This window comes from Dipteris shenzhenensis, chromosome 28 (genome assembly GCF_047967505.1).
Source record: "Dipteris shenzhenensis isolate YYH24624 ecotype China chromosome 28, Dip_SZ_1.0, whole genome shotgun sequence".
In the NCBI taxonomy this organism is placed as follows: domain Eukaryota; kingdom Viridiplantae; phylum Streptophyta; class Polypodiopsida; order Gleicheniales; family Dipteridaceae; genus Dipteris; species Dipteris shenzhenensis.
Genome location: NC_141623.1, coordinates 1,184,051 through 1,210,485, shown reverse-complemented (window position 1 = coordinate 1,210,485; position 26,435 = coordinate 1,184,051). Strand labels below are relative to the sequence as shown.

General features: G+C 42.1%; 1 protein-coding gene across 1 annotated transcript; it reads left to right on the top strand.

Moving 5' to 3' along the window:
• Positions 1 to 23,674: 23,674 nt before the first annotated feature.
• On the top strand, positions 23,675 to 25,942 carry LOC147883020 (uncharacterized). Its single transcript, XM_087399713.1, has 6 exons — positions 23,675 to 24,035; positions 24,230 to 24,459; positions 24,612 to 24,897; positions 24,979 to 25,064; positions 25,204 to 25,295; positions 25,443 to 25,942. Exons 1-6 carry the CDS (start codon positions 23,760 to 23,762, stop codon positions 25,730 to 25,732), a joined length of 1,260 nt encoding a protein of 419 aa, XP_087255839.1. The 5' UTR covers positions 23,675 to 23,759; the 3' UTR covers positions 25,733 to 25,942.
• Positions 25,943 to 26,435: the final 493 nt, after the last annotated feature.

Genomic DNA, 26,435 nt, shown 5'->3' with positions numbered 1-26,435 from the left:
CTTCTCGTAGGATACTAGTGGCCAACACTTCGGTCAGATGCCTATAAATATGTCAAAAGCTGTGATGTATGCCAACGAACTACTAAACCACAACACAAAGACTTCAATCCCCTAACAACAATCATTGCACAAAAACCCTTTAAAAAATGGGGGATTGATTTTGTGGGTCCCATTTATCTAGTAGCAAAGGGAACACAGGCACACTACATCATTGTGGCCACTGATTACTTTACCACTAAAGTACTCAAAAAGGCTTAGCTGCCCAATAAAAAAGAGCAGTCAGAAAGGTAGATGCCAGAAGCACAACAAGGTTCTTGTACGAGAATGTGATCACCCGATTTGGATGTCCCATTGAAATTGTGTCAGATAGATCACACATTTTTTCAATGAGGTCATCCAAGAACTCTTGTCTGGCTTTATGGTGATCCACAAAAAGAGCACACTTTACTACCCCCAAGGGAATGGACAAGCTGAATCCACCAACAAAATATTATGCATTGTCCTCACCAAGGTAGTAAAACCAAAGCGTTCTGATTGGGCAGAGAAACTAAATGTAGCCTTATAGGCATACTGAACAACCCTTAAGGTTAATACAAGAAATACACCTTTTCAATTGGTGTACGGCCTTGAAGCTGTGGTCCCACTGGAATTTGTAATACCCAGTCTACGCATAGCAGTACAAGGACGTATGGGAGATCATGCATTGCTGAAAGAAAGACTCTACCAATTAGAGAAGCATACAAAGACCAGAATAGTTGCCTACCATGCCATGACCATTGACAACAGAAAACAAAGAAGGAAGGCATGGTTTGATCGAAACCTCAAAGACAAAGACATCAAGGAAGGTGACCTGGTTTTGTTGTACAATACCAAAGTCCATAAGGGCAAGCTCAAATTTCTAGGTCAAGGACCTTATAGAGTCAAAAAAATGAATCCCATTAGGGTTGTATTGCTAGAAACACTGGATGGAGTCCAGTCCACAACAACAATAAATGAGAGTCGACTGAAGCGCTACTACATCAACATGCAAGCCATCCCTAACAATAATACAGATTTGGGGGCCCCAAGTCTTCCATAGTTAGGAATAGATTGTATCACGAGTACTCACTAGCATATGTACGCCTTCACACATATAGGTAGTTTCAATTGATTTCAACCTAGGGCTCAGAGGTGATGACTGAGGTCTAGTTCCCTATGATTCCCTTAGCAAATTAAGCATATAGGAGGAATGCCCACCTCACTAGTCATGCATAGCGCACCCACACATTTCGAGCACCACGAATAAATTGCACAAATAAAATCTCCAAGAGATACTTGTTTTGATCCACACACACAGCACCCTCATCACAAAAAGAGTAAAATGCATTAGCCACTCACAAAAGAAACAGGCACTCTTAGCACATGGCACTATATTGGCACTGTCAAACTGGGACCTGATTCATGTGTGCAATGCCAAGGTGAAGACAGTGCAATAAAATGGGGAAAAGGCCTATAATGCCATCAACAAAGTGACACCATGCCAAATGGCCCAAGCCTCAACCTCAACAGCCCTCCTCAAATCACCAACCTGAGATCTAGAATCAGCAACCCAGAGGTCAGCACCAAAACCACCATAGCTAGTGGTTTCGGACAGTGATACTGATGAGCAAATAAATGCAACATGCCAAGAAGATATGCCACAGAACTAAAGGATCCTAGAGGCAGGAGAAATTGAGGCAGAGCATTTGACTATGGTAGGATGCAGGTGCGGAACACCTTGATGACGAGACGAACAAAGAGCTAGCAACAGATGGAACAATATAGCTTGTATGGCCACGAGTCTCAACGTTTGCCATGTCACTCGATGCTTACAACTTCTTGCAGTCAAAGGGACTAGGTAGTCTTTTTGAGAAGCTAAAATCCTTCTTACCAACACCTTCTATGATAGATTACATTTGTCAATTCATAACATCATATAAAAGCAGAGAGTTGGAGAAAGATAAGTATTGCACAGTAACATATAAAGAAAAGCCCTTACAGAGCTACCTCAATAGATCCACTATGCAGGAGGCTTTCTCATTTCCAGAGGCACAAGAAGAATATCCAAAGAAACATTTGGATGCAAGATTCTCTGAAATTCAAGATTTATTCCCACCTAACACAAAGTCACAAAGTGGGGGAATACGCCATGATATGATTCTAGATCCCATATGCAAAGAGGCAGCTAAGTTTTTGGCTGACATTTTCAATCATACAGGAGTGAGAAAAAATTATGTCAGTAAAAACTCTTACACTCCTTGGTAGAGCAAAACTACAAGACTAGGCTCAACACATATCGTTGCTGCTAACCAATTATGTATCCACTACACATAATGGCAAAGCCCATTTATTGGCTATAATAATTGGGTTTGCAATAGAGCAAGAGGAAGACTCTACACCCCTCTCAACACAAGATATAGAGGACTTTGAAACATTGATAGTATCACCAAAATGGGAATTAGACCCTCCACCTACTCTCAATGTGGATAACATGGATGGGCAACAATCCGAACAAATTCCAGAGAATGACAATGTGGAGCTCTGCCAAAGAATACTGCAACTCAGTTCAGTCTTGCTCCCTCAACAAAAGGACTCGAGCGTGGAAATCCAAGAGGATACCATGCCACATAATGACTTTGCAAGAAAACCAAATAGCATGCCTCTCCAAAAATTACAAGTCACCAACGTTGACGATTGCACGACTCTAGAGTCACAACCCCCAAATGTCTTTAGTGGCACCATACAACAGACTGATGTTTAAGAAATAGATCAAAGTTCCACATGGGCACATGGGAGTCAACTATATGTCCAATACAAGCAAGGCCATAGCACATTCCAAATCATACAACATCACAACCAACAATTACAACAATGGTCTCAATTATTTGTTACCATGGCGTCAGATGAGCAGGAAAGAGAAATGGAAAGACAGATGCTCCCATCACTCCAAACCAAGTTGCAAAGTGCCGAGACTGAAATTATTAAGCTCAAGGAAAGCATGGGAGAACAAATGCAACAATAGCTCCTTGCCCAAAATGCTATAGCAGAAAGTAGAAAGGATGCCCTACAAGCCATGGTTTCTCTCTAAGAAAAACACGTACAGCTATCTAATGCCTTGAACCAAAAGGAAAAGGTCGAGTTATCCATCTCCCAAATGCAAGCCACTTGTGATGATCACAAGAAGGAGATGGTGCACTTAAATGAAAGATTACTACTTAAAGAGGATCAACTCCATGCCACATTAGACACAAACAATGAGTTGCAGAATAGCCTCAAAGAAGGTAAACGTTAATTCAAGCACTAGAGAAGGAATGCATGGCATCAAGAGAGATACTTGTGCACACCAAAGTAGATTTGGATGCCCAAGAGCAAGAGATACTCCAACTCCATGTGCTTTCCACGGCATCCAAAAGTAACTCAACAATTCAATAGTTTAAAGCTTGGCTACACTTGGATCCACATTGGGTAAGTCTAAAGACAAGTGCATGGAGTGGCAAAATCAAAAGGCAATAATTTCCAAGTTGGAAATTCAACTACTAGGTCAAGCCGATGATGATGTGGAGGGGTCATCACAAGATCTTTTACTACAAGGCATCACTACATTATACCAAGAGCTTGTTGCAGTCCTCCAGTAAGAGGATCACCTTGAAGGAAGAATATGCATACTTTGGAAACACTTGTAAATCAAAATGTTACATGCAGTATCTGGTCTTGATTGGACCAAACCAGTAAGCACAAAGACGCTCCAAGATCTATGCCAGCATATAGATGAAGATAATAAGAATGTGTTCCGTCTCTCAGTGCATGCAAATCTCATACAGTTAAAGGCTGATGCAATACTACTATATGAATGCTTGATGGGAAGCCCCCCTCTTTAGGTAGTAGTTGGACTCCTACCCCTACTACAACAATCACCAGCAACTTCCATGGGATATAACTCCCAAAAAAATCCAACATTAAAGTTGTCAATGCCTACCAGAAGCGACAAGGATCTACTGGAGGAATATGTGGTCTACCTTCAATCTAATCTCCCCTATCTTGCCACTCTCTATTTTGATCTACTCACATCCCTCCCTAACTTCAATACTATCCTCCATACCTTTCCAAAAATCCATGCTAACCCATATTCCTTGCCATGCCTCTTTGCCTATGCCTCTCAACACTATCACCTAATCCAAGAATCTAACTCCTATCATCCAGTTACACCTAACTTTTTCCCAAAACTTGACAATCTGTCCCTTGAGGATTATCAAGTTGCTAAATCAATTTGCCCTACTCTCCCTCCACTTTCCACCAACATCCTTACTTCTACCTTCTTAAATTCACTACTTGCTTCGACCTCAAGCTTTTCCCTTATAACCCCTTCCTCTCCCCCAAGACCACATATTCCTCCAATCTCCCTTGAGTTTTCAATGGAAGATACCATTAATGATTCCATCAATGAGCTTCAAGAATTGGATAATCCAATTCGCACATCCACACGGGAGTTGCAACAACAAGATACATATAGGATTCCCATGCTTGGTAATCCCATTTGTGATTTTTGGAGGCAATACCCAAACATGCAGTCAAGAGGAGGATGGGACCTCTTTGGAATTTCAATGAGTATCTGCCAAGCACAAGTCACTCCACACATCAGCATCAAATTGGAGCTATAATCTCCTTAGTGTAGACCAACATTGCTCCATGAAAAGTACCTCCTTGAATACATATAGGCTCCATCTTCCTTTTGCATGCATCCCACATTTGATGCGGTAACCCATTGCTACCGGTGGGATGCCAATCATCATGATTCAGATAATGCAGATGCTCCTCGCAATTGGCCGTTAATCAATAGAAACTCTAAAATCAAATGGACAAGCTAGGAAACACTCATCAGAGCCTTGGACAAACATGCATCAATTATGCAAGGCAGTTATGACAAAACACTCAAGGAAAGTGCAAAATACAGTGAAGCCTTAGCAGTCATCTTGGAGGTGACCCTCACCATTGATGACCATTTGCCCAACCTCAGCTTTAATCCAAATCAACAGATAGATGCTCAAACAACAAGCCGCCAAAGAGCCATATCTCTCCAAGGGCATTATGTGTGTTTGTTCGAAGAAATGGTTGACACCGGCTCTTAAAAACTGAGCAAGCACTCTATGGTGTTCGTGGATTACAAGGAAAATATCGACAACAAGCTCGCTCCATCTATCACTGCCACCATCTTTACCATACTCGCTCCATCTATCATTGCCACCATCTTTACCATACTCATTGGGTAAAGACAACTGCAACACAACATCGTCTAAAGACTCAACCATAACTCGAGGACGGGTAATCAAATCGGTCCAAGGGAGTTGTTAACCTTGTGGCAACAAGGGCCAGAAGTGCAGTCTAGGACAAGAATGATGAGGGCAAAGAGGCTACCTGCATTGCCATCACCACATGGAGCCTTGCATGACGAAATGCATACTTTTGGGGTGGATCACAACATGAAAGACCGAAGCCCTTGTAGTCACGTAGCAAATCATACAAACTTGTCTACCTCGATAGGTCTTTCAGTATAAGGATGCCCAAAGTGATCGTTATTATGAATCTAAGTTCAAGCATCAAAACCAATTCCTATTACATATATTGGAAGAATAAGAGGGATTAGGGTTTAGTATGCCAAGATAGCAAAGACCCATGTGAAAGCCCAAATGGACAAATACAAGGCCGTGTAATCCAAGTTAAAGGACAACTTGAGTGCACCTCTTATGAACACGGTAAGCTTGACACCTATCTGCATACCTTCTCCATGCACATTGTGCCTCTATAACCATGCTATCAAATATGCCTATACCTAGTGCTTGATCCTAAAGAATCTCTTGACTCAAATGTAATGATAATGGTTTGCCTCAAGACAGTGAGTATTAACGGTGATATGAAAGCAAGAGAGTCATAAATAGTGATATGAAAGAAATAGTACTTGAGATAGGGGAGGAAATGAAGTCAAATATGGAGACGTATTCACAAATAGTTACTTTGATGAGGCTAGGACAAAGCTTGGATGAATCATTAAGTATACTCAGCCTTGTAGGGATGGTTGAGCATGGCCAAGCTCATAGATAATTTGTGAAAATGGCTACAAAAATGATGGGAAGATGAGTAAACTAGTCTTCATTATAGGAAAATATCGCAGTGAAAAATAAGGTGTTCCCTTCATTACCAAGCTTTGAGATAGGAGTGCTAGTATGTACATTAAGTATGACCCAAGGATTTGGGAGACTCTAGTATCCTAGGTTGCCATTGGACACACTTATGTGAGAAATAGGAACCATCGATAATTCACATAGTTCCATGTGCATGAACAATCTATGTACACAAAGTATGGCTTACCAAAATGATGCACCAAAACCATGGCTTATCAAACCATGATATTTTCCTATTCAAACCATGCGATGAAGTTTATTTTACCACCAAGCTATGGGCTATTAAGTTGTATGCTAGCTAGATAAGATGAACCAATTGGTTAGTCAAATTGGTGCGGATAAGGCTAATTTGGGTATAACTAGAAAAGGTTATCAGTTAAGATGTAACCGAGTCAATTGGGTTCCCCAAAACAATGGTCTTACAAAACCATGGGCACCAAAACCATGTGCCACCAAATTGTGGCCTAAATAAGGAGCTAACTAAGGTAGTTTCCAATCAAATTTCACACATAAAAGAAGACATCTCCCATGGCCTGGGGGACTCATGCTAATGCACCCAAATGTTGCCAAAGAGGAAACTTGCTATTTCGTCACTCTTCTTGCTTGTGGGTGCCCCTTCCTAGTATCTTTCCTTAAAGTTCCCATATTGTATCCACAACCTCTTCTTCATGGGAAGCCCTTCTTTTGCCATGAGAACTACAAGTTGTTGTAAGAACATTTAGCATTTAATCTAAATGCATGTAACATCTCACGTAATAGGATGCAATCAATCTAAATCATGTAATCCAACCTTTAATACAAATGCATGTCACATTTCACATGATAGGATGCAGCATGAGGACCACTATAAGGAAGCTAAATGATTTGGTCAAAATGATCCTAGTAGTCGCAAATGCCAAATAGCACAACTCAAGGGCTCTTTAAAAACTTAAACTTGGACTTGATTATCTTGTTGTGAGTTTAATTTACACCAAGATATTCATTCATTTGATCTAATTATGCTAATAGAAATATAGACCAGAAAGAGTAGGCCCTAGTCGCACCATTCGAGATTTCTTACTTCTAGGGCTCTTTCTAGTCTAGATTGATTGAATGAGAACTTGGGTTCAAATTCAGGAAGATTTATGGGATCATATGTTCAAATCCAAGTTTTAATTCCAAATCAGTTGAAGACTAAATAGGAATTTTCTATGTGAACCTACAGAAGTATAGAGGGTATGGATAAGAAATTGAATCAAATGATGAATAAATATGGTAATAAACCCTAAACCCTAAGCTGGCAAAGTTGCATATCTTTTCTACCTTCCCTGAAGGATGTCAAGTGCAATGTCCAATTAAAAGTCCTTTACTAGTGGTACAAACAAAGACCTTTGCTAGTCCAACTTGGATTCTTTCTCCGACATCTATTACTATCGCTCAACATCCTTGATTTCCAACTATGCAAGATACATTGCCTCTAATTCGGTGAGACTAAAATCATTGAAGCATGCAATCTCATTGACTATTGGATTTATGGGAGCTCCAAAGTTAATGAAATCCATATAGGTGCCATTTGAGAGTTTGGCATAGCGCCTCATCCTCTTGAAGACCGGTTTCTTCCAACACATCATTATGATTGGATCAATTTATACAGGGTGTGGTTGAGTTGCTACATTGTCTGGATCACAGGTGGAGGATACACACAATTTGGATATGTGGATAGGATGACTTGACTCTCAATATGCTTTTCAACCAAGTTTATAGCATGTTCCTCATGTTCTACGTCTAGGTTGATCTTTTTCACTCCACCACTTGTGGATGTAGAAGACAAACCCTTGGTCTCTTGTTCAACATTGTCCTTGAGCTTGCTAGCTACTACAATGAGAATGGCAAGGCCATAGGTTTTCAATTGAGAAGGCAAACCTTCTATCCTTGTTAGTTAGTTCCCAACACGTTATTGTTTGGTATGAGGTACTTGATGGTATTTTGTATTGTCTAGGAAAAGCAAAGAAGATAGATGGAAATGCTAGCTCCTCGCAATTCTTGTTTTTGAAAACACTTAGTGGTGAAAATGCTTCCAAAGGTGCTATGGAAATGGTTCTATCTTCAAAATCTACTACTTGTTGTGCAGTGTATATACGATGGACAAAAGTGTCCATGTACACGTCTTCTTCGTTACTGCTATCTATACCGGAATTATTGTTTAAGTGTTGATAATTTGCTTTTCTCTGCAACAATGAATGTGCTCTATCCTCATGGGATTTAATTTTATGTTGTTTTCCCTATAGAGTGGTGCTTCTAACAATTCATTGAGAGCATACATTATTAAGTTTGGTCTTACTGGACCACTCATGTAGCTATGTGCATATTCCATTTTCCTCTTTATGGATACAAGGATGGTTGAAATTTCATCAATGAAATGAGGCAACACACTTTTGCTCTGTCTATGTCTGCGAAGACATTTACAACACTACCGTGCACACTGAACTATCCGTTGTATGACAACTGATGTATTTGAGAGAAGGGAATCCTTATGGACACTAGGCAACTCTCATTGTAATTTAATAGTGGTGTAAAAAGTCATTGGGGATAGTAACATGTTCTTTGTGCATAGTATCAGTAGTTTATTATTGTTTACTTGTTTCGCACATAAGGAACATATGCATCCTTCAATTGATTGGAATGTGGCCGGTAGAATGAGATGATGTCGAAGCGAAGTTTTTGTACCAGGTGTTAGCTTTTCAACTTCCCAGAAAAGGAAAGCATGCCACAACACACACATGCATGTTTAGGTGTATCACTTACTTTTCGAGTGTATATATCTTCTGGCAAGCTCTCTGCTCTTTTTCATTTCTTATTGCGTTGACTGTTTGATGTCATTTCCTTAGATTTTTCATAAGAGGATGTGTCACTTGAGACATGACCTTCGCTCTTATCATGTATTCCTCTGTTGGATAGTGATATACTAGCATTCGTTTGCATTCTATAAATCTTCTTTAGTATGCCTTGCATAATGTATTTCGTATTGGGAAATAATGATGCAAAAGAACATGCAATTTCTTTGGCAGTGGCATCTGGGCTATTAGTAAGCAGTGCTTGCAAGCTAAGCTCATCATCTTTGCAACCACAAGACATACATGCTCAAATGTAGTGGTGATATTGCTGCATATGCTCAAATGTAATGGTGATATTGTTGTAGGATTCTTTGTTTCATCCATCACTATCTAGTTGCACTCCTTGTACCTAGGTTGTGTTTATGTCAAATGCATTTCTCACCGCCAATCCATAAAAAACGAGGACTCTATATGATACTTCTAGGCTTGTTAATATGTGTGAAAGTACCTCATGAACCAATAGTCTTGAAGATGCTGCATTACAGACATATGTAGCAACATGCTGCCCCGTGATATCAATGCCATTCATATTCTGTAGGATCCTTGGAAGCAAATAAAAAGTAGACTTCTCAGTCCAATCAATCTTGGAAATACATTGGTAGAGTTGATGGAACAAATTATTGTATTTGTGTAGTGGGAGAAAGTCAAGCAAGCAAGGAAGTGATGATGTTTGTGTTGCAATGGTTAACGTTATTGAAGGCTTTGGTCTTGCTGAAATCATATCCTCTTAAATGTTTACTATAATCCATTATTTAGCCACTGTAAACTAGAATGAAGGTATCAAAATCAAATTTAAGAAGTCAGTTGTTGTAGGGAGTTTGCAATACCATCACACAATTGTACTTTGAAAAGACGATTAAGTTTACATAAGAAGGCTCGAATGATTGAAATTTTACATATGTTGATTCATACATATAATGATCTTGTACTTATGACTGTATGAACACAAACAAAATATCAAGAAATAATTTTGTAATGTAAATATTTCTGACAATGTTCAACAAATAACAACGTCCAAGTTTCAAATGTGCACTTCAGTAATGCAATTTAAATTATTGCCATGAAATGTTTCAATTAGGAATAGTTGTAATACAAACTGTTGCAGTGTTGTCTGTACCAGTGACAAAATGTTGAGCAAATAATAGAGTCTCAATACCGTTTAGCAAATAACAGGGTCTCAATTTTCCATGTGCTCTTCACTAATTGCGATTTTATACTGATGACATGAAGTACTTGTTTAGAACAATTCAGACAAAAACTATTGTTGGGATGCATACATCACACAGTTTCGTGGACTTCTTCAACAAACTGAATCACAAATTTGCATATTAGACATCATAACATATCACATTTGTGATGAATAAGGATGATTATGCAAAAGCGTAACTATGATTCAAATAAATTAGTAAGGGTATGTTCAGTATGAATGTGCAGCAACAATGGAAAAAATCCACAAAAGAAGTACCATGGAAAGTGATTGTGTATCTACAACTCTCATAACTGAGATGCCATAACCAAGTACAACTGTGTTATGTATGTAATAAGAGTTATGTCAAGGACTACACAGCCAGAGAAATTAAAAATGCAAAAATCAAATGTAACTGTTCTCGCAAATGTGGAATGCTACGTTGCATGAGAAATTATTACACATAATAAGCTAGAGATTCAGGATAGAACAGAGTTTTCGCTGCAACAATTTTGTTGTTCATAAAATAGATTTGAAGGGCTTCACAAGTACCATGTCACAACATTGGCATAATCGAAAATAAGGTTGAGTTTCAAAGCCATCGAATATGTTCATATCAATACCAAAATGAGGGTACATCATCCTCTTTATTACAAAGACATGCAATATCTCTACCAAAATGAGGACAACCCATCCTCTTTATTACAAAGCAAGATGACAAAAAAAAACTCTTCACTAACATGTGGAAAAGTCACTCTGCATCATAAGCAATGATTTGTTCGAGTTGTTAATAATGGAATGTCCCGTTGGCTTCAATTCCAATAGCATAGAGTGAACATGCAAGAGATTGTCGTCGTGAAGCTCAAGAAATGGGGTTTGCAGGGACAAAACAACATCTAAATGTGGTCCAGTAATCTATACAGACACAGATGCGTCTTGCATGAGAATCCATCCCTTCAGGCATGGTACTTTCACTACAGCCTGCGGAGCATCACACGTATAGCAAAAAGGCCTTGCTGGATCTCTGCTCATGCATGTTTCGGAATAGACTGAGCATTGGAACTATAGCAGCTGGTCATTCAGCCCACTGAAATGTAGAATCCCAAATACCTATAATAGTTAATAGTAAAAACAATTAATTCAAACACGATGAAAGGCATACACAAACATTTGGGATTATTTATACCTTTCTTCCATATCTCACGTCTCAAACTTGGGTGATAGAAGCTCGCTTCAGTTTCTCGCTCTGTGAGTCATCACTAACGTCACCCAAGATGGTGAAATCATACACACAAAGGCAATCACATGCACGCATGTATGAAACATTCCTCAACGTGTGCATCACTATCCCGTTCTCATGGAATTCGTGAATGAGTTGGGCTTGCACACTCTTGTGCTCATTCACAAATGTTAGCTGCCAAAATCAAGTCTGCATTAGGGGTTTAAAAAATAAACCTAATGACATTAAATGAGCGCATTTGCTATGAATAAACTTACTGTAGCTCTGTCCTCATTACGCGATCCATCTGCAATAATCAGTTGGTCGTTCTTCAAACCCTGGGAATCAACTTTAATGACGACAAATGCGATAGTAGTAGGAACATTAAATATGTTCCCATAACTGGACCTCATTTCTTGAGAAACCCATGGGAAGTAGCATGCTATACTAGTCTCAGGTAGGAAAGTAATGGCACCCTCAAAAGGTTCTCCCCGAATCACTGTAGTTGTTGCATTACCATGCAAGGAATAGTTTGTTGTTCCACCCTCACTGCTACCTCTTTCAACTACAGTTGCATGCTCAATATGGTAAAATGACTCAAGTTCTAAGCAATCCTTGTATGGCTCCACAAATGAGTGGGGCACAACCAGGGTTATTGTTCCAGAAAATGTTTAGTCGGTAAAATTGGCATGGATACATATAGGATAAGTAGGGGTCCCGTACTTTACGAGCAGCTTTCCCTCAAATGCAAACCGGTGGTGAATGAACTCATAAATGACATTTATGGGTAGTATTGGAAGTGAGTTGCCCCACCCTACAAAGTTTTCGGAACTATGGCATGAACATTAAACTGTGCATTATCCAAAGGAGGTGCATTGTTGAGCCTATCCTTTGAAGGTGAGGAAGAGGTGGCAAAATGTTTCTTCACACATGAATGCTTGCTGGCTGAACATACACAAACACAATGTAGTTAGCAATCAACTTTATTCCAAATAGCATAAACTAAAATTTTACAGCAAGAACTTCTTGCATTCACACGCCGACATTGGCATTCATAGATGAACTCATACCGCAAAAGATCCTCACTCCCAAATTTCAAACATAGCACAATATCCTCACTCTCACGTTTATAAAATATTAATTGTATCAAATTTGGACTGCAAATGAATACAAAAACATAGAAGAGAGATTTCTTGCGAATAACAACTGTAAAATATTTTAATCTTCAAAAACAGAGGTAATCAGTTCCCACTGCCATTGATATATTAAAATGCAATTAAATACTCAATGTATAAATAGCTAGCATAAGATGTGCAATATACAATGAGTTGTTAGTTTCTAAAAAAATAGCCTGCAAATTAGAGGAGGGATTAAGGTAGAAGATGGAATACTACAGGATAGATGAATATAAAGCAAATCAAAGGCAAAAAAAGGTGGAAGGACGGAGACTAAATAAACCGAACCTTCTTCATAGGCATATTTAGCTGCTACCTGATATGCTTTCTTCAATGATGTCTTTGCAATCTTTGATATTCCACATTGTTTTACGAGGGTACCTTGCTTCAAATATCATGAATTGCTCCTGAAATTAGTAGAGACACTGCGAGGAATGAGGATAGCCAACCTTGGCAATGGAAATCACAAATATGTCAAACTTAAACATGCACATTCATGGTGGATATATAGAGTATAAACAATTGAGATGTTAAACTACAGCACGAGACATACCATCACTAGCTCTATTTTCAGGCAAAATATCACCATCCTCTTTCATGATTTCTTTATCACATGCCAAAGCAGTACGAGAATTTTTGGGTGTAAGACATGGTGGACACTCTGACAATTGATGTATTAGTTACTGAAGTAGAGGCACGTAACAATCAAAGACAAACGTAGAACACAGTCCTTTACCAGATTCACAGTTAGTGATACCAATCTCGGTGACGCATTTGTAAGAAAACAATACAACGTCTGTGCTCAAGAGAGAACATGATCTCGTATGCAAGAGAGAAAAGCAGATAGTATGGAGAATAAAAAATTTGATTACTGTAAAACTGATACAATAGATGGCGCTGCCTCCCAGCCGTGCGCTCCTGTGTGAGAAGCTTCGATGGCATGCTGGAAACAGTAGAGGACAGAGGCTAGATGCTAAGGAATCAGGGTTGCTGTAGCCAGTGATAATGATGGGCTTCACGGGCTTGCTCTTATATAGCCACTAGTTGTAGTTAGTTAGACCCAATTGGGAGATCGACCCAGTCAGCCCAAAATGGTCGACTGGAGGTCGGTCTCGAAATAGGCCACCGACCACACATTAGAACTGTGGCGCAGAATGGAGCAACTAACATGCAGTCTCCGTTTGGCCTGGGATCATCTGGGGCTCTAAATGGGCCCCGCAACCCGAGAGTGGGCTGGCTCGAAAAACGCTCTACCTACCCTCAGTGTGGTCAGTCATGGGATGCCTTCCTGGACTTGCATGTAGCCTAGTTGGCAGTGTGCCAACTCTATCTGAAGCCGTCCAGCCATCAGGCCACACATGGCCCCCATATGGTGGCCAAACCAGGACTTACCGGATAACTAAACTACTCAAATGCCTTCTCCTCATAGGGGGGGCTTACAAGTAGAGTTAGCTGGTTCCTGCGTAGTTACATGAGAGTGGAGCATTGATATCTAACACCCCCCCTCAATGTCCACCCGCAAGTGAACGTACTTTTTTTGCCCAATGCTGAAGATGCCTCTCCAACAAGTCTCTTTCAAGAGCCTTCGTGAAGATGTCCGCAACATTCTCTGTAGTCAGACAGTACACCAAGTCGACCTCTCCATCCATGATGAGCTCGCGTACAAAGTGATATTGAATCTCAATGTGTTTTGTGCGAGCGTGGAACATAGGGTTCTTTGCAATTGCCATGCAACTCTGATTGTCACATGATAACTGCGTAGGCTTGTTCTGCACTGCACCCATGTCCCCTAAAATCCTCCTCAACCACACTGCCTCACAAGAAGCAAAACATGTTGATTTTGTACTCAGCCTCGATAGAAGAAAGAGCAACTGTAGGTTGCTTCTTGCTGACCCATGACACAGCTCTAGATCCAAGTGAGAAACAGTAACCTGTCACTGATCTCCTACTGTCCACGTCTCCTGCCCAATCCAAGTCACATAATCCGGTCAAGATGTTGCCCTTGGATAGGTGATGCCATAGTCAAGTGTGCCTTTGATGTATTTCAGCACCTACATCCCTACCCTCTAATGGTTCTCTCGGGGCTTATTGGAAAACTTACTTAGTACACCAGTCGCAAAGCTAATGTCTGGCCGCGTGTTGCACAAGTAAATCAAACTGCCCACAAGCTTTCTGTACTTCGCTTCGTCCACCAATGGTGATGAATCCTTGTTTGAGAGCTTCATGTCAACCTCCATAGGGGTGCCAACTGTCTTGCACTCAGCCATGCCAAATTCCTTCAGTATCTCTCCAGCATACTTCAGCTATGAGATGAAAATCTATTTTGGCTCTTGCCAAACTGTGGGGGTTAAAGGTCACTGTGCCTTAACCCCAGTTATGTACAATACTCAAACACATATATAAATGAATGAAAAAGAAGATTAGGGTGGTTCTGCACCCACCAAACTTGTGTGGCTCTCTGTCTCTCTCTCTCTCCTTCTTCCGTTCTTGCTTCCGTTGAGAGCACTCTCAACTGGTATCAGAGCCCGGGTGATCTAGCTGAGCGTGCGTGAATGCTTGAAGCTCAGCAGCTCTGTGGGAGGAAGGAGAAGCTCTGTGGGAAGCTTTGTGGGTGACTTTACTTGCATCCGAGTGTGCAGAGACCTTGGAGGAACCTTTGGAAAAGTCACTTTGGCTTTGCGAAGTGGTTTTGAGAGCCTGTTAAGAGCTTTCAAAGAAAAAGTCGTTTTTTGAGCTTTTCCCTGTTCCGTTCGATGACAGAGACTCCGTATTGACTTGTGGAGGCAACTATTGCTTGCTTTTGGTGTCCACATTACTTCAGGAGCTTGGAAACACCTTCATTCTTGAATCTGAGATCATTTCAGTGGATTTCTGACTCACTGTGTCAATTCCTGCGTTTTTTGCCCGGGTGTTGGAACTCAAGTTTGGAGCAACCATTTGCAGATCTGTCAGTTCCGGTGGACTCAGGAGGTCCTAAAACTTCTATGTTGCTCATCATTCGCACTCCGGTGGAGTTTACAGATAGCTCTATTTCCAAAAACGTTTTTCAGTCCGTGTGTTGGACCCAGTGATTGAGACCACGGTTTCCAAAACCGTCTATCCCATTGCGTTCCGGACGCCCAAAAACCCCTACTGTCAGTTCTTGCGCGATTCGGTGGAGGATTTTCAGAGTTATAAATCTCTGTGTATTCGATTTCGTCTCTCTGTTATGCATTTTTCATACTAAGGTTTTGAAACCTTAGATTTATGCCACATGGCAGTGGATAAGTGTTGACTCCCATTTCTCACTCATCGGTTGGGATTTTGGAGTTCTGGCAGAAGAGAGATATTTGCAGATTTTCTTGCTGATTCCGATTATGCAATGGCGCCCATGTTTTGAGGCATCTCAGGTTCTATTTTTCAGTAGCGCTCATTACCGTGGGACTATGATTTCTTGAGCATACCTTATGCAGATCACTCTGGTTGCAGTTTGAGCAGTGTGCGCTCATTCGTGGTATGCATTGGGTTGCAATGGATGATTTATAGGCCATTTGGATGCATTGCGGTCCTTGTTGGATGCGCTGATAGGCCCAAATTGCCTTGTGGGATGCTATTTTTTATGGACACTTTGCACATGGATGCTATTTTATGCTGAGGGACAGCTTTGAAACATTGCAGGTGATGCACTGATAGTGCTATGCTCTCTTGGATGAGACATTATTGATCCATATGCCAATGGACAGTGTTTATGCTTGAGTCATTTGGCACTTATTGGCATTTTCTTTTGGGCCAGATTTGCTCATATGGATGCATAGTATATGCACATGAGTCAGATGCATCTTTTGATGCTTTGAGCTTTGAGTTTTTTGTGATATTTCAGTCTATTGTGGCATACACATTTGGGTGCACCTGGTATTTGGTGTGATTCTCTGTTGCAGGGACTAGCATTTGGGATTTTGTTTCATTTGCATCATGGCATCCTCTTCCATGCCTGAAAAGGAGTTTTTCAGCATTAAAAAGTTTGATGGGACAAACTTTTCTTTGTGGAAAGAACAAATAAGGGATGTGCTTATTCAAAAGAAGCAGATTAAACCCTTGGCAGGGATTGAAGCTAAGCCTGCAAATATGTCTGAGGATGATTGGAATGAGTTGGATGCATTAGCAAAGTCTACTATTAGACTTCATCTTGCAGAGTCAGTTTATTTCACAGTAGTAAATGAGCAGACTACGGAAGATTTGTGGAAGAAACTGTGTGCCACTTATGAGAAGGAAACTGCCTCTAATAAAGTTTACCTCATGAAGAGGTTGTTTGAGCTGCAGATGAAGGAAGGGGTCTCCATTGCTTCTCACTTGAATGAATTCAATATTATTTTCAGCCAGCTTCAGGCTCAGAAAATGAATTTTGATGCGGAGACTAAGGCAATATTTCTCTTATGTTCATTGCCATCCTCATGGGATACCTTCCGTACAGCTGTCAGTAACTCTGCACCTGGTGGAGTACTGAAATTTGATGATGTTGTGGGTAGCTTGTTGGCCGAGGAGATTAGACGGAAGTCTATGGATGGCAACAAGCAGGATGCAGCCTTAAATGTGCAAAGGGGCAGATCACAGTTCAGGGGGAAGTCCCAAGAAAGAGTGAAGTCATGTAGCAAATCCAGGGCACGGAACATTGAGTGTTACCATTGTGGCAAGAAGGGCCATATGAAAAAGGATTGCTACAAGCTGAAAAGAGAGCAAAAGGATAAGAAAAAGAATGCAAATTGGGGTGCAAATCAAAAGGAAGAGAGTCCAAGGGAGGACAAAGGAAAAGTGAAGATCGAGGAGATCAATGCAGTCACACATGATAGTGACAATGATGTGCTCTTCATGTCTAGTTTATCTACAGAGTTGCTTACCACTTCAGATGATGCATATTCCCAGGATTGGATTTTGGATTCTGGTGCTTCATTCCATGTTACTCCCCATAGGGAATGGTTCTCCACTTATGACAGTGGAAAGACAGGTTGTGTGCATCTTGGAAATGACTATGCATGTGACATAGTGGGAGCAGGTGACATAAAGTTTTCTTTTGCAAATGGGTCTGCATTTGTTTTGAAACATGTGAGACATGTGCCTAAGCTGACCAAGAGTCTTATTTCAGTGGGTCAGCTAGATGATGCTGGTTTTCACACCACTTTTGGCTTTCAAAGTTGGAAAATTCAAAAGGGCTCTATGCTTTTGGCCAGGGGTGCCAAGTGTGGGACTTTGTATCCCTTACATGTATCAGGGGTATTTGATCATGTTGTTGCAATAACCGAGCAGCCAAGCACTTCTTTGTGGCATTGCAGGTTGGGGCACATGAGCCAGAATGGAATGAAACTCTTATGCCGTTTGGGTTATGTACCGCATTTGAGTTTCTCTGATTTTGAATTTTGTGAGCATTGTCTCTATGGAAAGCAGACTAAATCAGCCCATAAAAGAAGGGGAAAGAAAGAGTTTGAAAAGCTTGATTTGGTGCATTCAGATGTATGTGGTCCCATGCCTACACGGTCATTAGGCGGGGCTGAATACTATGTGACATTCATTGATGATGCAACTAGGAAAGTGTGGGCTTATGCTATAGCTCGAAAGAGTGATGTGTTCCAGGTATTTCAGAAATGGCTGGCCTTGGTTGAGAATCAGTCAGGTAGAACGCTTAAATGCCTACGGACTGACAATGGTGGAGAGTATCTCTCTCATGACTTTCAGCATTTTTGTGATACTCGTGGGATTAAGAGGGAGCTTACATCCCCTCGTACTCCAGAGCAAAATCCAGTTGCAGAAAAGATGAACCGTACCATTCAAGAAAGGTTGCAATGCATGCTTTCCAATGCAAGTCTTTCTTGTGGTTTTTGGGCTGAGGCAATGAAGACTGCAGTGCATGTGATCAATAGATCACCTAGTAAGAGTTTGGATGGTGGTATTCCTGAAGAGGCATGGAGTGGCAAGAAGCCCTCTTACTCTCATTTGCGTATATTTGGGTGTGAGGCATATGCACATGTGCCAAAAGAGCTTCGAAAGAAGCTAGATCCTAAGTCTAGGAAATGCATCTTTCTGGGTTATGGTGAAAGTGGAGAGATGGGCTATCGTCTCTGGGATCCAGAAGCAAAGAAGATCATACGCAGCCATGATGTGGTCTTCAATGAGAAGAAGATGCATAAGGCACCCATGAGGGATGTGGAAATGAGGAGAATCACTTTCCAGGATGTGAATCCACCTACATATGTTGGTAGACAGCAAGCTGTCCATGCACCAAATGTGCAAGAAATGGTGCCACCAAGTACTCCCACAGGTATACAATCAAGGGTAGATGATGGATCATCTATTGGTGGAAATGATGAGCCAAATGTGGCTGATATGCAGGTGGGACAGCAAGCTGAAATGCCATTGAGAAGATCATCTAGAGTGTCTAGACCGCCTGATAGGTTTGTTCCAGGGGTAGACTATGTGATGCTTACTGATTGCGGGGAGCCTTCTTGCTACAAAGAGGCTATGATGCGTGAGGATCAACGCAAGTGGGAGTATGCTATGCAATCAGAGATGAGTTCACTTATGAAGAATAAGACTTGGGACTTGGTTTCTTTGCCACATGGAAAGAAAGCATTGCCATGTAAATGGGTCTACAAAATGAAGGTCACAGGTGATGATGTGCCTAGGTACAAGGCCCGTTTGGTTGCTAAAGGGTTCAAGCAAGAGAAGGGTGTGGACTTTGATGAGATATTCTCTCCGGTTGTGAAGATGACCACACTTAGATGCATGCTTGGACTAGTGGCATTAGAGGATATGGAGCTTATGCAGATGGATGTCAAGACAGCTTTCTTGCATGGGGATTTGCATGAGGAAATTTACATGGTGCAGCCGGAAGGCTTTGAAGAAAAGGGCAAAGAGCATTTAGTTTGCAAGCTGAAGAAGAGTCTCTATGGTCTTAAGCAAGCACCTAGAGAATGGTATCAGAAGTTTGATGCTTTCATTCGGTCCCAGGGTTTTAGAAGGAGTGAAATTGATCACTGCCTCTACACTAAAAGGGCTAAGGATAATAGCCTGATAATCCTGGCACTATATGTGGATGATATGCTATTGGCTAGCAAGAATACTTATGAGCTAGATGCTTTAAAGGCCAAGTTGCATGAGGCCTTTGTAAGATTTGGGACTTGCAGGTCATATTCTTGGTATGCGCATCACATGTGATCGGAGTAGGAAACTCCTTTGGCTTTCACAAAAAGAGTATGTTACAAAAGTATTACAACGTTTCAATATGGAGGGGGGGAAGGCAGTGAGTACTCCATTGCCTCCATATGTGAAACTGAGTCATACAGATAGTCCCAAATCAGATGAGGAGAGGGCCATTATGGCCAAGGTTCCTTATGCATCAGCAGTTGGGAGTCTTATGTATGCTATGATAGCTACTAGACCAGACATTGCATTTGCAGTGGGAGTTGTTAGCCGGTATATGGCTAATCCAGGAAAGAGGCATTGGGAGGCAGTTAAGTGCATCATGAGGTACATGAAGGGTACCAAGGAGATGTGCATTTGCTTTGGTAAAGGAGACATGCGTGTACTTGGGTACACAGATTCAGTCTATGCAGGGCATGTGGATAGTAGGAGATCCACTTCTGGTTATGTGTTCACCTTTGCAGGTGGTGCAGTGTCGTGGATGTCTCGCGCACAGAAGTGCGTTGCTTTGTCTACCACAGAGGCTGAGTATGTTGCAGCCACAGAGGGTTGCAAGGAGGCTATATGGCTTGATCGGCTAGTGGGAGATTTGGGGATTCATACAGGTGTACCGACATTGCATAGTGATTCCATGAGTGCTATTCAGCTAGCACGGAATCCGGTCTTTCATGCAAAGACCAAACACATTGAGGTCAGGTACCATTTCATCAGGGAGGTACTTGAGGACAAGTGCATAGAGCTTGTTAAGGTTCATACAGATGATAACCCTGCAGATATGCTGACGAAGAGTCTACCTAGTCACAGCGGTTTGAGTATTGTCGTGTATTGATGGGCATTGGATAGTATGCTCACTGGTTGTTCTCCCTTAAAGGCACATTGTCCTTTAAGTGGGAGGTTGTGGGGGTTAAAGGTCACTGTGCCTTAACCCCAGTTATGTACAATACTCAAACACATATATAAATGAATGAAAAAGAAGATTAGGGTGGTTCTGCACCCACCAAACTTGTGTGGCTCTCTGTCTCTCTCTCTCTCCTTCTTCCGTTCTTGCTTCCGTTAAGAGCACTCTCACAAACTTCAATCCCCAAACAGAAATGCATTAGTCCGAGGTCTGTTATTTCAAACTCTCTTCCTAGCAACTACTTTGTCTACGAGATCTTTTCTTCATGGTTCCCTGTTATGACAAGGTCGTCCACATAAAGGACCACGATCATACACCTGCCTCCTCCTCTGTAGATATACAAATTTGCATTAGATGGGCTCCTCCTGAACCCTTTTGCAGAAAGTAGGCATCAATCCGCTGGTACCACGCTCATGGGGCCCGTTTCAGCTTGTAAAGTGCCTTCTTCAGTTTACAGACTTTACCTTCTGAACCGGGGATCACAAAACCTGGTGGTTGTTCCACGTATACCTCCTCCTTGAGATCTCCATTCAGAAAGGTGGATTTTACATCCATCTGAAACACGGGCCAACTTTCCTGTGCTGCTAAGGTGAAAACACTACGAATTGTGGTTAGTCGAGCTGTGGGAGCAAAAGTATCGTGATAATCAAAACCATGCACCTGTCTGAATCGTTTTGCCACGAGCCGAGCCTTGTACTTATCCAACATGCCATCGGACTTATACTTAGTCTTGTATACCCACTTGGTGCCGATTACCTTGCATTTTGGTGGTCGATCCACAAGGTCCCAAGTGTTGTTCTTCATTATGGAGCCATACTCTGACTGCATAGCCTCCATCCACCTCTCATCACCATGTGCCTCTTCAAGACACTTGGGTTCTTCAGCATGGATCACCTCTGTCATCAAAGCGTAGTTGACCAAGTGTTCATGCGCTCTTCTTTGCTCCTCTAATCTCTTGGACCGCCGGTGTTCGGATGGTTCCTCCTCAATGGTTGGAGGTTCTGCGCCATCCAAAACCTGCTTTACCCACTTCGGGAATGGCCGTTGCCATTGTGGTTCTGTAGGCTCTTGTTCCTCTTCTTTATCTTGAATCCTCCCAAGCACCGTTGGGGAAGTTCGGTCTGCTGTTGGTGGTTGTACTGCATGGATATCCTAGTCCTGGTTGTCTGGGAAGGAAGCATCCTCCTTTAATTGATGCGGCTGTTCTGAGAAGACCACATCGCGACTTACTATTATCTTCTTGGTAACAGGGTTACATAGATGGTAACCCTTCGCCTCTTCACTGTAGCCCAAGAAAATACACTTCCGGCTCTTCGGTTCCCATTTGGTCTTGTTAGCATCAGGGACATGCACAAAACAGTCACATCCAAAAACTCTGAAATGTGCAGCTGAAGGTTTCTTACCAGAAAAGGCCTGTAGTGGAGTCATCCAGTTCACTAGCTACGATTCAGAATGTAAACTGCCATGTTACATGCTTCAGCCCAGAAAGTCTTTGGCAAATCTTTTCCTTTCATCATACTCCTGCCCATTTCACAGATGACGTGCATCTTGCGCTCTACTACTCCATTTTGATGTGATGTATGTGGCGGGGGTTTTTGTCTCTTGATCCCATGACTTTTGCAGTAACTTTTGAATTTAGTTGATGTGAACTCTCCACCTCTGTCTGATCTCAATTTCTTTACCTTCCTCCCCATTTTTTTCTTGACCATTACATGCCATTCCTTAAACTTACTAAAAGCCTCGTCTTTAGTCTTCAGGAAGTATATCCATATCCTTCTACTCTAGTCGTCGATCAGCGTCATGAAGTAGTAGGAACCACCCAAAGCTTCCGTCTTCATCTTTCCGCAGAGGTCTGTGTGAACGAGCTCTAGAGGAGCGTTTGCCCTGTTGGCCTCTTTAGGAAAGGGCTGCCGATGCTGCTTGCCCATCATGCAAGCTTGACATACATCGGGCAGATCTGTAATTTCTGGTAGGTCTGTAATCATTCCACTTTTATGCATCTCCTTCAAAGAACTAAGGTTTAGATGACCAAACCTCTCATGCCATAGCTTAGTGTTCTTCACATCGGCTCGAGCACTGAAAGCTGAGAGTTTGTAGATGTTGTTGTGCCGTATACCTTTACCAATGACCTTCCCTTGAAGATCCAAAATCTGTGCACCATTCTTATCAAATTGAACTTTGAGGTCTCGATCCGTGATCGCAGAAACGGACAACAAGTTCCTCTTGATATTTGGCACATAAAGAACATTGGACAACTATTTTACAACTCCATCTGACTTGAGAGCAATCGTACCTTTTCCTTTTGCTGGATATTTTGCATCATTGCCGACTACTACCAGGATGTCATTCTTTACCGGCTGTAGAGAGGTATACCAATCCTTCCGACTGGTCATGTGGTGCGATGCACCACTGTCAATGATCCAAGGTTCATCCGCAGGTACATGAACTGCCTCCGTGCAAATCTCCTCAATTGCTACAAACAGCTCTACTGGTACTGCCTGCGCGCTGTTACTGGACTCTTTCTTTACTCCGTTCTCATCTGCAATCTTCTTTCGGTACTCATTCTGCTTGTGCCCTGCCTTGTTGCAATAGAAGCACTTGATCTTCTTCTTTCGCTTTTTATCATTAGAAGAAGATGGGTTATCAAAGTCCTTACTCTTACCTTTCTTTGATCCAACGTAGAAAGCCGAATCTTCTCCAGTTCTCGTCTTTTGACGCATCTCCTCCTCCAGAAGCATCGCGCTAAAATCCTGAAAGTTGAGGGGCGAATTTCTGTTCTGCGTATTCAGTGCCGTAACAAGACCTTAGAAATGAAAGGCAACCTTAGCAATGAAAGGTAACCTTTGGACATTCCCTCTCTTTTCCCTAGAAATCCTCCTATTTTTTCTCTCCCTCTTTTCCACGCTCCACAATTCATCTTGTTAGATAATAAAAATTAAACATTTTTCCATCCCAAAAAAGGTAGAACATATCCTGTGCAATCGGTCCGTCTCTCTCTCTCGGCTCCGGGTGTTTGCAACGCCTTGGCACTTCCTGGTATTGCTATGGAGGAGGGAGGCTCAGGGGCGATTGACCAAACGCCGCCGCCGCAGATGAGTGTTGGATGCAGCGACTGCCAGAGCCACACGGACCGCCGCTGCCGATCTCGTAAGAAACACCACCAACGCAAGCGGAACAACGCTTCCAAGGTTAGCCAAGTGCAATTAGCAACCGGAGCATCTGCGGGATCCGCCAAATCGCCGGGGAAGGTCATCAGCTGCAATCTGGACCGGTTTCTGGAGTCCACCTGCCCTGCCGTTCAAGCACAGCATCTTCCCAAGGTCTGCGCTCTGTCCCCTACAAATCTTTCCCTACTGTTGCATTTTCTCGTCGATTCTCGCTTGTTATGTGACATTTTTACACGGAATCTCGCCGTGTAAATACAAGAGAGGATGCGCTGTTGGAGCACTTAACACTTGTTTCTTCTTTCTGAGTGTCCTTGAACACACATAACGGGCGCTGTGCTCTGGATCAGAATTGCAATTGGGAAGTCTGTCGTAAGCGACAGCAGTACGGCGGTGAGGAATGTTTACCATACTTTACGTTGGGCGATTTATGGGATTCCTTAGACGAATGGAGTGCGTATGGAGCTGGTGTTCCCATTACTCTTAACGGACAGGAGACTGTTGTGCAGTATTATGTGCCCTACTTATCTGCCCTGCAGTTGTATACACGTTCCAAAAAGCGGCCAAATGTGAGATTCAGGTACTTAATCTTTGCATAACTATATGTGAGAAGAGCTTATGTGGATGATGGCCACATGTTACATAGATTGCAATTTTGGCATGGCTACCGACCATCAGAGAGTCGACACTGGGCAGTCTCGTGTTCTCAACCGGTCGGTTCTTCGTCTACAGGGACCGGGAAAGCGATGCAAGTGATTTCGTTGAGAGGGATTCAGCCAGTGAAGCCGCTAGAGCTGGCGAATGTGACGGAGTGCCAAACTGCCTGAATTGTCAATGTGGGGATACTCGCCGTGCAAATGCTGTAACGCATTGCGAATGTGAGAAGTTCCAAAGAGTTTGCGACGAATCGGAAGACGAGGGGAAGAGCGAAGAGAGTAGCAGAGATTGGCAGGGGCATCTTCTTTTCGAATACTTCGAATTATCTCCGCCTCATGCCAGGGTGCCCTTATCAGACAAGGTGTGAAAGTTTGCAATGTAACAGGGTGCACCTGGTGGAGATAGCGCCCTCCCAACTTTGTTTTCCTGTGAATTTTTGCAGGTTTCGCAACTGGGAGCTAGGGTCTCAGAGCTAAGGTCCCTGAGAAGCGTGGACCTGCTACCCGCCAGTTGGATGTCAATTGCCTGGTATCTATCTATCCATCTATTGTCCATCTATCTATCTGTGTGTCTCTTTATCCATAAGCAGCTTCAAATTGTTTTCTGTTTGAGCTGATAGATTCAGATTGTTTTTTGTTTGAGCTGATGCGATGATGATGATGCCAAGGTACCCAATTTACCGCATACCCACCGGTCCTACTCTCCGGGATTTGGAGGCTTGCTTTCTCACCTACCACTGCCTATCTACGTCCCTGCACGGTGTGTGCTGTTCCACCCAATATCTATTCTCATTTATTCTGCACCATTGTTGTGCTAACAATTATCTTAGACATCCCTTCGCTCCTCCTTCTCCTCCACCTAAAGTGTTGTTGTTAAGTCAGCTAACGAGTGATGATGAGCATGCAGATGGTGAACTCTCAGGGATTGTGAAGCCGACCAGTCGTCCTAGAGCCTGTGCAACTACCGTCTCGCCACACTCTCATGATGATGATGACGATCATCCCACCATACACCTCGAAGCTTTCGGCCTAGCCCATTACAAGCTCCGAGGATCGATCTGGACATCAGCAGGGAACCCGGAGAGACGGCACGCTGCATCTTTATACCGTTGTTCAGAATCATGGCTGAATCGCCTCCATATCCGACATCCTGACTTCGACTTCTTCCGTTTGCATAATCCCACGTCTACGTCGTAGAACTTTTGGAGAAGGGTATTAGTGTATGAAATTCTCCTTCTCCCTCTTAATGAATGAGCTCCATCTTTTTCTAATAGGATATAGAGGCTTTACCACCTTGTTAGTGTGGCTTTCATTTGGTTTCTTTGTTTCGATGGAGCTTCTCTATTAAGTAATTAACAGCTTCTTATGGAGAGTAAGGAGTCTTCTTATAAGAGATTCTGGCTATCAAAACTAAATTGTTTGTTCAATAGTAATATCCAAGTGCAACGGTTTTGAAGGTGGCACACTTTGTAAGTAATCTGAAATTTGAATATGTAGCCATACATTTGTTTTTGGCATGCTTTATCGAGTTTTTTAAAATGAAAATTCTCAATTAAAAAAACGAAGGAGTACTTTATTTTAAGAATGGGTGGAACTTTTATAGTTATTGCATCCCAAGGGCATTTGATAATACTAAGGCTTCTAATTCCAAGTTATTATTACACTAAAGGCATGGATGTAGACCCTATTTTTGAGGCATTAAAGGTGAGCTGATTTCTCAAATCTATGGTCCCCCCTAAAATTAGGTGCCATAAGAATCTTTCCACATGTTGGGGAATGGCCACCAAAGACTTTTCTTATGGAGCTTTGCCCTAACTAGGTCATGTTTTGGTCCCATTCAACGCATCATGGTAGATTATCATTTGCCAGGGATCTGGTGTCTTTATTTTTACAGTCTCCC

Bases quoted from the DNA above. Each gene is read 5' to 3' on its own strand.
- LOC147883020 (XM_087399713.1), top strand. From the start codon at position 23,760: ATGGAGGAGGGAGGCTCAGGGGCGATTGACCAAACGCCGCCGCCGCAG. The intron at 24,460-24,611 runs GTACTTAATCTT...CTTCGTCTACAG, and splicing joins CGGCCAAATGTGAGATTCAG to GGACCGGGAAAGCGATGCAA. The intron at 25,065-25,203 runs GTATCTATCTAT...GATGATGCCAAG, and splicing joins AGTTGGATGTCAATTGCCTG to GTACCCAATTTACCGCATAC.